Here is a 12,904-nt window from a genome sequence, read left to right as displayed (position 1 = left end):
CCAGCCCACCGCAGGGCACACACACGCCAGAGACAATTAAGGAAACCCACTGTGAGGGATTGCTGGCCGTGTATCCTGGCCAACAACCCCAAACCGCCAGATGGAGCCATCCCTGCAGCATGGAAGGGCCCCGAATTCCAGCAGGGCATCATGGAACTTGGGAGTTTTTCCACCACAGCCTTGCTGGATACCATGGGGGCCACCAGAGGACACTGCAGGGAGGCCCAGGGACTTATACTTTCCTTATAGCCCGGAAGTAATTCACAATCGCGGAAACGGAAGAAATGATATACTTCCGGGCTGAAGAAAAAGAGAAAATTACCCGACCCGGAAGTGTTGGATAATCACATGGACTGAGGGCTCAGAAACACTTCCGGGTCAAGGAGTATAAAGGACTGTGGGAAATTCCAGATGGACGAGCGAGTTGGGAGGCAGGGTGGCTAAGCGTCTGGGAGTTTGGAGGATTGTTATTGTTTATTTGATTATTTGAGAATTATGTAGAGGAGCGCACTTTGTGCACATTATTATTATAATAAATAATAATTGGACTTTTTATCTGGTGTCTGACGAGTGGTCTGAGGGTACAAGGGTGCGAGAAAGCCCCTAATCTGTCACACCACGCAGACACGTTGAGAACATGCAGCCATGAGTAAAAGCTAGGCCTAACAAATAAACTCCAGATGTTATTAAACGTTTGTCCTTGTGACCTGGCGAGAGTCACACAGTATGCTAAACGAACAGGGAATGGCCTACTCCGTAATATAAAGGGAGTATCTTGTTTTGAGTTGTCAGTGTTATGGAATCCCTGTAGTTCTTCCATCGTAATGGTTCTTGTTGTCTGGCAGTTTGCCACTGCTCTTCAGAAAGGTTGTCGGTGCGATTTGCTTTTCGTTCACTGTCGAGGTGCAAGACTTGCTGCTGCTGTTCTTCGGGTAATGTGCTCTGTGGTTTGTCATAAGTTGTCTTTGTTGTTCTAAGGCAAGGGTGTCTAATTCCAGTCCTGGTGGGCCGCAGCAGCTGCAAGTTTTCATTCTGACCCTTTTCCTAATCAATGAGCAGTTTTCACTGCTAATTAACCCCTTTTCCGTTCATTTTAATAGCCCTGTTTTTAAGGATTTAGTCCTCTGAATTGCTTTGTTTCTGCAATTAAATGGCAGCCAAACAGAAATGAGATGTGAAACGAGCCAACAGATGACCAGCTAAACTGGAACGTCAAACTCCAGTCGATAACTGGTCACATTGAAGAACTGAAGACTTGAAGAGAAGCCTAAGACCAAAACTCTGCCAGGAACATGGATTCCTCACTATCGTTGTGGAGGGATATATAGTTGTGGCAACCATTGTTTATATCGAGCACAGGCGGACACAAGCAAAATAACATAAAGATCTGAAATCTACAAGAGTCAATCTGATTTTCTCTTGTTAGTCATTGAGGATTTCAAAAGCTTTCAGACACTGCTAGGCACAATATGCCTTTTGCACATCTCTTTTATTAAAAATGTACCACAAAATTTACTGCTTGCCATCCAATAATTAACACCATCTCCTCACCACACCTCATACAAGGACACTGCTTGGGCATTGTTGCTTTAAAACAATTCAACACGGTCAGTCATTTCCTGCTCTTGTTTCCCTTGGACTCAAACGCATTTCTAAAACTTTTCAACAAGCAGGGCATAACTGGAGGAAGCAGAAGGACGCTGATGGTAGCAACAACACGTAAACAGAAATATCCGAGATCACCGATGAGTCGGGCCCAACATCCAGAATCTGCTCGATGGGACAAGAACACAGGGTGGGTCACAGATGGAAATGCATTACAAGCAAGATTCACACAGACACCGAGACCCTGTCACACTGCAAACGTTTTACTCATAGACTTCATGAACGTAAGCTGGGGTCGGTCACAGTGCACTCATTACCAGTTGTGTAACGTGATGTCCCCAGCAACTCGGTCAGACCAGTGTACGACTTCACTAACAAAATCAAACAGCTCCGATTTTTTCATTAACTGCAGATGTGGGTTTAAGAGCGGACAACCAATGAGTGTTTAGATAAAAGCAAAATACACAAAATGTGGTTGAAATGGAAGAAGAAAAAGGGAGTGTTCTGGACTGTGCAAGCAGAAGAGGGGTTTGTCTATCCAGTGTCTCTCTTGTGTTTCTCATACCAGAACAGAATAGGAAAAGGATGAGCGGAGACTGAAGCGCAACTCTAACTTGCAAAATATTTGCACGGTCACCAGTGCTATCAAGTATTACATCAATACAGTGACATCTTGGAAACCTTAAACTGTGCTGAGACGTCATAAGGGTAATCATGTAATCTAGGTTTCCTTCTTGTGTAAGATGACATCCTCAAGGTGAGGAGATCCAGCCAGTGTTTCTCCGTTGAGAAGTTGGCCTTCAAGTTTTTCTTTACAGACAGAACCACAGACACATTGAATGAATTACCAAATATGTTGGTTAGTACTACTTTAGGGCCTTTCAAAACTCGACTCAGTGCTATTCTGGAAAAAAAAATCAGACAAATAGGACTGGGGAGTTTTGTTAGGGTGTTCTCGTCAAAATCGTTCTGATGCTCTAAAACTTCTTCCAGCAGAACTATTCTAACGTACACCCTACCTGTAAATTGGAGCCAATCTCTCAAAAGGCCATAAGTGGACTGCTATTACATCACTCCAGACCAAGACCAGCCTAGGACTTCATACTCACCGAGCCCTTGGAGTGTATGATTCCTCTTAAGCGCCAATGCCAAATCTCCAGCTCCCTGGTGGTTAATTTGGTTGTTTCGGAGATCTAGCCGTTTAAGAACTTGATTGGAACCCAGGCCTTCACAAAAAAGAGAGAAGGACTCTTCCGATATCCCCAGAGCATTCCACTCTAAAGTCAAGCTGCAAATTAAAATAAAAGGAAACCAAAATACACACACAATAAACATACCTGATAATTAATTATTATTAAACCATTACAGCAGCAAACTGCCATCATGTTTGCATTACTTAAAAAGGAAAAGTGACTTACCACTTAAGTGACTTATTATGTAGTAGTAATTTTCCAAGGGCCTCTGCTCCTGCCGCTCGGATGTTATTACCCTAAAAGGGGGGAAAAAAAATAAAATATATATAAGATTAAAACCTAAATAAAATGAAAAAATAATTTTGGGGCCTGAAAACATTTTTCAAAACACCATATGTGCTGATAGTGTGTTGCTGCGCAGGTTTTAAAGGTGGCTGGAGTGCCAACCCTGCCACCAACCCCCAAGTTTTCCCTGAAAGTTGGAGGACCTGCTTGCAGTGCTAGATGCAGATTAATGTCATACTCGGGATGGAGTAACTCCAGGTTAAGGGCCTATCTAAAAGGAAAAACGTAAAAACTATTTATATATATATAAATAAAAAAGTATTTTAAAGAAGGGAAATCTGAAATCAAAATGAAGACGTGAAACACAAGGTTAGGGGAGGCTCCAAAAGTGGTTTTCCACCCTTAGCAAGGCTTTCATAAATTACCAAGACAGCGTGCATCTGTTTCTAGGGAGCAGTCAGGAGTGCTTTTCTCATTAAGTCCCAGGGGCCCAACTTACCTTCAAGTCCAGAGTTTTCACAGTTGTGTTTGAGCAAAGTCCATGCGCCAGCAGTTTAACACCTGCAAAGGACAGACATATTAAGAGCGTCCACTCGCACATTTGATGCCAGACAACAAACTTTTCCAGGCCTCGGTATTTTAATCTACCTTTTGGCTTCAAATTTGAGTCAAGGCCAAATACTTCAAAGAAATATTCAACTTGTATATTATATATAATATGCAGTCATATGAAAAAGTTTGGGGACCCCTCTCAGCCTGCATAATAATTGACTCTCAACAAAAAAAAAGATACCAGTGGCATGTCCTTCGTTTCCTAGGAACATCCGAGTACTGATGTGTTTTCCGAACAAAGATTTTTAGTGACGCAGTACTTAGTTGTATGAAGTTAAATCAAATGTGAAAAACTGGCTGTGCACAAATGTGGGTCCCCTTGTCATTTTGCTGATTTGAATGCCTGTCACTGCTCAATGCTGATTACTTGGTTGGATTAGCTTGTTAAGCCTTGAACTTCATAGACAGGAGTGTCCAATCATGAGTGGTCAAAGGTTATTTAAGGGGTCAATCAAGTTGTGCTTCCCTTTGACTCTCCTCTGAAGAGTGACAGACAGCATGGGATCCTCAAAGCAACTCTCAAAAGATCTGAAAACAAAGATTGTTCAGTCTCCTGGTTTAGGGGAAGGCTACAAAAGCTATCTCAGAGGTTTAAACTGTCAGTTTCAACTGTAAGGAATGGAATCAGGAAATGGAAGGCCACAGGCACAGTTTCTGTTAAACCCAGCAGGTCTGGCAGGCCAAGAAAAATACAGGAGTGGAATATGCGCAGGATTGTGAGAATGGTTACAGACAACCAACAGTTCACCTCCAAAGACCTGCAAGAACATCTCGCTGCAGATGGTGTATCTGTACATCGTTCTACAATTCAGCGCAATTTGCACATTTGAACATCTGTATGGCAGGGTGATGAGAAAGAAGCCCTTTCTGCACTCACGCCACAAACAGAGTCACTTGTTGTATGCAAATGCTCATTTAGACAAGCCAGATTCATTTTGGAACAAAGTGCTTTGGACTGATGAGACAAAAATGGAGTTATTTGGTCATAACAAAATGCGCTTTGCATGGTGGATTAACACAGCATTCCAAGAAAAACACCTGCTACCTACTGTCAAATTTGGTGGAGGTTCCATCATGCTGTGGGGCTGTGTGGCCAGTTCAGGGACTGGGGCCCTCGTTAAAGTTAAGGGTTGATGAATTCAATCCAATATCAACAGATTCTTCAGGATAATGTTCAAGCATCAGTCACAAAGTTGAAATTACGCAGAGGTTGGATATTCCAACAAGAAATCTACAAAGGCATTCATGCAGAGGGAGGTGTACAATGTTCTGGAATGGCCGTCACAGTCCCCTGACTTGAATATCATCGAAAATCTGTGGTATGATTTGAAGCAGGCTGTCCATGCTCGGCAGCCATCAAATTGAACTGAACTGGAGAGATTTTGTATGAAGAATTGGTCACAAATACCTCCATCCAGAGTCCAGACACTCATCAAAGGCTAATGAGAAACAAAAATCCAAAGAATTAAGAGGGGTTCCCAAACTTTTTTATATGACTGTGTATATATAAATTTTAAAAAAATGTAAAAAAAATCAGTCAATATGCTTCTTTCTGACTGTGATCAAAAGGCACTCTGTGCCGGATTGTCTCCTGCCTTACACCGAGTGCCAGCAAGGTATTCACGGTCTCTGCTTGACACTAAACTGCACTAGTGGGGATTAGATAATGAAAAAAGTGAAGGTCTCAGTTTGCATTCTGTTATTTGAACAAACCAATAATTGTCTTTTGATGTTTCTTGGATCGGATTGTTGAGATTGCTTTTCACCACATCCACTGTCCAGGAGGACACAAACTCAAAATAAAACTTAACTGCTCTTCATTATTCAAGTGCTGACCTTCTCCTTTTAGTAGGCAGCCCAAAAGGCCCACCAAAGAACGTTTTCATTTTGTTGTGATGTGCTCCTGTGACTGCCGGTCATTTGATGCAGAGACTGGGGATGAACACGCTGTTCCTACAAAGCATCTGAACAACACGGGAGTCTGCCACGCAGTACGTTATTGCCGTGAGCTCGCCATAATCTGGAAATGTGAAACTGTGCTGGAAAGGCATTACAGAGCTGTGTAAAGCCATGCGATTTCCAGTCATGTAATCGGACATTCTAAGGTGACCAGATCAGCACTTGGCAGTCCTCAAGTTTGACAGTCCCTCCGACTAGAAGTCGTGTAATGTGCCACTGGCTTTAGGTAAGGTTGTGATGCTTTCATCACTGCCTTTATGGCAGAATTAAGGCTACATTTAAACATCACAAAACGACTTACACAAGTTTTGAAACTGAGTTAATAAACGTGCATTAGGGTGGCTTTTCATTTTAATGCCACACAGCAGTTTATTAGAAAAAATTATTTGCACAGATGAAAAAACAAACTGTTGAAACAAAATAGGCTCATCCATCCAATTTCTAAACTACCTGCCCAGTTCATGGCTGTGGGGAGTTGATTAACACATAATTTCAATTAGTAGAAAACAGCATTTTAAAAGAAAAAGAAAAAAAAAATGGACATTTAGAGAGTGTGGCGTGTAGGAGTTTAAAATTCAACATCAGTTTGATCCCATTGTTTTTCTGTATCACGTTATACACAACATGTTGGTGTGGCTCTTATTTTGCTTTTTGTAATGTGTAGATCATCAATGATGACGCAGTGGCCTTAGGCTTTGTTTATGTTACTACTCTATTATGCAGAAAGGAAACACAAACTTATTAAACTGCAGACTCACCATATTCAGAAAACAAACTTGGCTTCTAAACTGTAGAAATATGAAGAGCACCAGAAAAAAAGTCAGTCTGTCACACTGTGCCTGAATATTGTGCATAAGCTGGACGTACTGTATATTTAAATGAATAATTAATACTAGCGGTGTAAGCCCGGGGTCCTAAAAACTATTGAAATCGTCAGGAAAAAAAAAAAAACTGAAACGTAGAGATGTCAGGTGATTGAAAGGAACTGCTCTGGGCAGCGCTCTCCTTGGTGGACTTGTTTTACCGATGTGCTCACATCGCCTGTGCATTAGTGGCTAAGCGAGTGACTTTCCTTGGCGGTTTCGTTTCGCCAACGTGCTGGCCTCACTTGCGTATCCTCGGAGGTAGAGCCCTTACCCCGACTCCACCGCTCACTTCCGGGCCGAACAGACACACACACTTCCACGTGTACACGTTTATATACAAGATAAACAAGACAGACTTTGGATTGGATTTCTTCACTAACTCCAACTAAGGTCAAGAATGGGTCGTGCAAATATGGCCTTGTATGGCAGCCTCAGCTTCTTCGCCATCAACGCCATCATTATGTTCTGTTTAACATGTACAGATTGAATATCAAACTAGTATGTGTTTTTGGTTTCATTGCATGAAAGGTGAAGAAAAAAAGTATCATGTTGTCAATACACACTTAATAAATATGGCTATGAAAACCTAGGGTAAAAGAATGGTAAAATACGTCAAGGAGGGAGGAGGTCCCTATTCCATGACGTTCTGTAATGCTAGTGAAACTAACAAACACATTGTGTTAACATTGAGTAGTCCGCACTGCCGTCACGATTCTTTGTCTGTGGTCGCTTAGTGCTCACCGACTAAATGATCAGACCTCAGCTATACAAATGAACAGAACTTCTTTGTCACGAGTATGTGCCAAACATGCCATCCATTCAAGAATGCATCAGAAAGAAGGCAGCATCTCTAATATTTATTACAGCATGAGGATGACAATGAAGCAACATTTTCATACCTTCCTCGCTGAGCATACAGTCACTCAGAATGAGCTCGGTAAACAAAACATCATCATGTAGGACTTTGCTGAGCACAGCACAGGTGTCAACAGAGAGACTCCGCGTTGCAAGGTCCAGCTTGCAACTGCCACTTGAGGCCCGAACATCATGGAGCTGGTTGAGAACAGCTTCCTGCGGCTCCAGATCATTTTCCTTACACAGTCGAAGGTACGCCTTCTTGAAGTCCTCCATCTTCCACCTTTTAAACAAGAGCAGCACAGAGACAAGTGAAGGGAAACACGTCTGATCGCGATTTGCTTTTTAATTTCTTTGTGTTAATTTGCCATTTTCCCTGTTAAGAGAAGACATGGGGCACGGCCCCTACCGCCTTTCTGCCTTCCTTTGACATCTGGGCTCACGTAGAGTCCCCTCTTTTTCTTGTTGTCTTTGGATTTTTTGTCTGTTGTGTTCTTGTGCTAATTTTTGGCTGGGTTTTCGATTGTGCTGCTAAGCACCTCTGCTGTTCCATAAAAGACCTTTCTTTACATTTGCCAATTTCGATTAAACACCAAATTTGGAGAAAAATCATTCTTTTACCTTTCTATAGTGTCTGCTTCAGCAAAATTCATTTGGAATGCACACCAAGTCGTGTTTCATAAAACGGTGTGCAGTTCCTACAGGTGGGCTGGCAGTATATATATCACCAGTTTTCAGTTTTTGTACCTTGGTTTATTTTCTTAAATCTGTGTAACAATGCCTCATGTTTTGTACTTTTCTGCTACAAACAAATTTCTGGGACAATAAAGTCTACAATACAAATTATTTTGTACGTCACTTTGAAAAAATCGACTTGCAGGTGAGTAAGTATAAATGAGACAACTCAGAGAACTACTATATGTTACTGAAATCAACCAAATTGAACTAATACACACATAATGTACAAAATGTCAGTCAGAAATGACGTGTGTGTATGTGTGTGGCCACATTGAAGTGATGTGATACACTGCCTAATGCACTTACTTGGCTTTATATTTTGTGTATATTATATAATCTCTGTTTTTACTTTCTTTTGTTTTGTTTCTTTTCAAATAACGGCGCATACCACAGGGTATACCTCCTAGGTACACCGGACATACAGCACACCATGTCACACAGCCGTAAAAAGCCACGGGTCCATAACACATTTCGAGGCGACCCCTTCAACCGTTGTGTCCCTTTGAAAGTTGTACCATGTGAAGTCTCCTTACCTTGGAAGTCATCCACTGGTCACTTTAGCACACCCCAGACTCAAAGCCGCACTATGTTCATCCTCACTAGTTTTAAGGAAAATGTCTAGAAAAAAAAAAAACAAAGATGAAAAGCGGCTAACAGATCTGCAATGTCTTCACCCTGAAGTCTAACGGACATCCACAATGGAGTTAATGTCTGCGCCTCAGTAAAAGGCTGTGTGAACTTCATCTCGCACAAAAAGGAAACAAAAATCAGTGCTGCTCTACTGTTCAACCAAGCAGCTACGGCTGAATATTCCCAAGGAAATGAATTAAATATAAAGAAAAGCTTTCGCTTTACTATCGCTGCAAACTTTAACGTTTCAAAGGATCCTTGTGACCGATAATCCTAAAGCGGGTCTTTTGTAAATTCCTGACAGCGCCATCACTATTCTGTCAAAAAAGTGCAAAACGGAAAGCGTCTTGCAAACCATACGCCGTTAACAATTAAACACGACTTACCACGAACTGCACACGAATACACGCCACGCTCTGTTTCGCATGACTGCTATCGGCTTCTAACCATTTAATAAAAAGCTTTTTCGATTTCACCACCCAGCTCGAGTGTGCAGTTCAGTTATTGCCGTTACCACTGACTCGCAGAGGAGCCGTCATAAAAGTAACCAGGAAAAGAAATGCATTTCGGGAATCGTAGTTCTCTTCTAACGATTGAGCGGAAATCTAACTGCAGTAAAACGACAATACCCGTATGTCAATGCGAAGTTTATTAACAGAAAGTCACGTGGCTTTGGGGACGTATCAGGATTCACGTTTCACTTTCACGCCAAGTAGAATATTTTGGTGAACCCCCCCCCCCCTAAACTATTTATCTATATATATTTGAGATTTGTATATATTTAATGAACAAATACATTCTTTTTCCACCTGTTCGGGCGGCTCTGTTCATCTATTTTCAGACCGATTGTTTTCCACTACTGAGTGACGGGGATGTCCGTAGCAGCTCACGTTCAGGTTTACAGTGTCGCTCGCTGCTGTGTGAGAAGCCCACTTCTGAATGAAAATGAAACGAACAATATGCAAATACGTATCATGATCCCTAAACACGTGTTTCTGTAAGCGACTGTTAAGCTTCTAGTTCCCGTTCTTTGAGACCCCAGCCCGCGATTCCTCCCGTACAGCTCTCTATTAACGCTTGTCAACAGTGCGGTAACGTCAGAGATCGAGGACTGAGTCCCTAATAAGTACTGAAGCTGGCGACGTCTCTGGACCTGTCGTGTCTCTAGTCCTATGGGTTAAACGTTGCGAAATACAGAACACCGGCAAGGAATTGACAAAAGCGCTCAAACCAAACAGCTCTCCTCTTTCGTTTCTTGGTTTCTCATACGTCCTGCCTGAAGCGGAGCAGCAAGCGGCATCTATTAGTTTGCCTCTGTCTGGCAAAATTTTGTATTCATTTTTAGCAGTGGACACATTCAGGATAGACAGATTTGGATCAGTCGCACAATTATGTGAGGGGTCAAAATAAAGAAGACAAAACAGCAGGAAAAAATTCAGGATCGAATCACTTTTAGTTATTGTGTGGAAGTGGTCTTAAAAGTCTTCTTCAGACAAGAGCTTATCTACGTCAACAGAAGCATCCAAAAAAACTTTAAATGTGTGAAAATGCCGAATATGGCAATGTTAAATTGGGGTCCTGTTTTAAGTGCATTTTTCAGAGGCGGCTCTGACCTCCGTTATTGGGGTAGCCCACTTGACAGCATCTTAGCCCCCGGGAAAAGTAGTGCACTGAGGTCCCCGTTTTGATAACTGAAACATACGGGGCCATCAGAAGCATTGTGGACCCCTAAGCTCCTGCAGCCCCCCGCCACTACCCATTGTGCCCATACGTTAAGGCGGCCCTGGGGGAGAGGTATAGCTGCGCCACAGTTTAACGGAGTCCCTGGATGTGAACGTGGACAAACTTGTTAAGAAGGCAGGCTCCATTGTAGGATTAAAGTTGGACAGTTTAACATCTGTGGCAGAGCGACGGGCATTAAGCAAACTCCTGTCAATCATGAATAATCCACTACATCCACTGAACAGGATCATCTCCAGGCAGAGGAGTAGCTTCAGTGACAGACTTTTGTCACCGTCCTGTTCCACCGACAGACTGAGGAGATCGTTCCTCCCCCACACTATGCGACTCTTCAATTCCACCCCGGGGAGTAAATGCTAACATTAATTTTATTTTAATTTTTTTCATTTTTATTACTATTTAATATTGTTTTTTTTATCAGTATACTGCTGCTGGATTATGTGAATTTCCCCTTTGGGATTAATAAAGTATCTATCTATCTAAATAAATACACAGAGACAAATTAATGAGCAAACAGAAATACTTTCTGGGGCAGAATGACCTGTTGCCATAGTGGTTAACACCACTGCCTGACGGTGGGCTCAGACCCCAGCACAGTCACTTTCCGTATGAAGTATGCATGTTCCTCTCATATTTGGTGACAAGCTGCATGCTTGGTGTCACGCACACTTGTGGGCACGTGTGACCGTCGTGCCGCCATCCGTTTCCTGTAATATTAACAGAATATGGATGGATGTGCGCAAACAAATGTCATTAACATAGGACCACCAATCACATGTCAGGGTGTCACACTGGTGGGCAAGTTATCCCCCAGATTATGTTTTAATACTTCCCAGTGTCATCAAAAGACTTGAGCAAGGGGTTATTCTTGTATTTTTTTTTTACACTTATTTTCCTTTAATGGCAAAATGTAGCAATAGTCTCTTTAGGGTTCACACTCCTTTATACCACTGAAGTGAAAGTCAAATGGTGGGACTTGACTGACAGGCAGCTATTAGTAAGGCTGCTACGGTTTTCATAATGTGTCAGTTTTCTTGCACACCCTACATTACAAGAGAATCATTTTCTTCTCTGTGATGGCAGGTGGTGTCATATTTATATCAAGCAGTGAAAATGGACACTTGATGATTTTACTTGCACAGAGCTTTTGTGGCAGAAATTGTGAGAAGTGATTTATCTTTATTTCTTGTATTGTACTTTTATTAGCAGCTCTAAGGAAGCGTGAATTTCACTGTACTGGGTGTACGTGACTATAAACTTGACGTGAATAAATTGAACTAAAGGGATCAGTGCAGTTTCATCACGGCAGACAACAGCTCTCTACTTTCTTGAGCTAAACCAAACCTATTAAGAGAAGTTCAATTTAGTTCACCCAATCCAGCTAAATTGTGCTGGAGCTGAAACTTGCATTGGCCTGCGTGTAATCCCTACGCGTACAGTCAATTCGGTTTAAGAAAATATGGATTTTTCTAGCCTGCCTTGCGCCCCATGATGCTCGGGTGAGCTTCGTCTCCACGCCCTACGACCCCTCGTTGGGTTAAAACCCGTCCATTTGGGTTGTGCTTCAAACGGCAGTCTGTGGGCCACGTATTCCATTTTTAAACCTGCCACTGCCAGGGTGAGGCCGAGTAAAGCAGCAGAGCAGGCAGGCAGGCGGTCGTTTGGCGGTGTGCCGGGATTTAGCAGTGAAGAGGAAACGCCTCATCCGAATTGTTCGAACCAGATATCGTCGATAGGTCTCATGCAATACTTGAATGACATTTTACATTTAAAAACAAACAAACAAACAACACTTACCTTAACGTCCAGCTTTCGCCTCAGTGCCACTTCCCGTTCAGTACAAGCCATTACAAGTTCTTCCAGCCAAGGTGCGAAATTCAGGGATTCGGAGGTGGTTAGAGAGTATCGGGCTAACCCCTCCCCAACTTAAATTGACCCTTTTAGCCCTCTAAATATCAAAATATGTGGTGGGCTATTAAAATATATATTTTTTAAATCCATTCATTACAGCGTTATAAACTAACTGCTCAGGGTACAGTACAGGCGGGCTGGGCGGGAACGCAGCGTTCGGCGAGCGCTTCACGTGATGGGCGGGGCTAAAAGCATTAGTAGCCGAAGACTGGGCGGGGATTAGATAGCGGAGTGGCAACATTGTGGGCGGGAACTAGAGCGCCGAGCGGCAGCGTGGTGGGCGGAGACTAGATAGCTGAGGGGCAGCTTGGTAGGCGGGGACTAGATCGCTTAGTGGCAGCTTGGTGGGCGGAGACTAGTTACTACCGCCAGACCAACGTGTCCTTTGAGAAGCATTGAGATTATTTGAGAGAAGGGCAGTGAGAGACTTTCAGAAAACACGAGATGACATAAGACCCCTGAACAGCCGTTCGTATCTGCCTTCGTCTTATGGATGCTGAAGTGTGTGAC

At 42.7% G+C, this 12,904-nt stretch overlaps 1 protein-coding gene across 3 annotated transcripts in view; it reads right to left on the bottom strand.

Annotated features, from left to right (window-relative positions):
* Positions 1–12,558, bottom strand: part of lrrc45 (leucine rich repeat containing 45) — a 47,671-nt gene extending 35,113 nt beyond the window's left edge. The window contains exons 1-6 of one of the 3 annotated variants that reach the window (XM_039739396.1): positions 12,281–12,558; positions 8,647–8,731; positions 7,420–7,658; positions 3,583–3,644; positions 3,024–3,094; positions 2,715–2,893 (exon numbers count right to left, since the gene is read on the bottom strand). In XM_039739396.1, the coding sequence (XP_039595330.1) occupies positions 2,715–2,893; positions 3,024–3,094; positions 3,583–3,644; positions 7,420–7,651 (544 nt within the window). In that variant the 5' untranslated portion in view covers positions 7,652–7,658; positions 8,647–8,731; positions 12,281–12,558. Of the gene's footprint in view, positions 1–2,714; positions 2,894–3,023; positions 3,095–3,582; positions 3,645–7,419; positions 7,659–8,646; positions 8,732–9,129; positions 9,291–9,552; positions 9,851–12,280 lie in introns of those variants that run through there. The other 2 variants (XM_039739397.1, XM_039739395.1) reach the window with 2 other exon arrangements.
* Between the last annotated feature and the right edge of the window lie 346 nt (positions 12,559–12,904).

Source organism: Polypterus senegalus, chromosome 17 (genome assembly GCF_016835505.1).
Source record: "Polypterus senegalus isolate Bchr_013 chromosome 17, ASM1683550v1, whole genome shotgun sequence".
Lineage (NCBI taxonomy): Eukaryota > Metazoa > Chordata > Cladistia > Polypteriformes > Polypteridae > Polypterus > Polypterus senegalus.
Note: the sequence above shows the minus strand (reverse complement) of the source record. Positions and strands in the feature narration are given on the sequence as shown.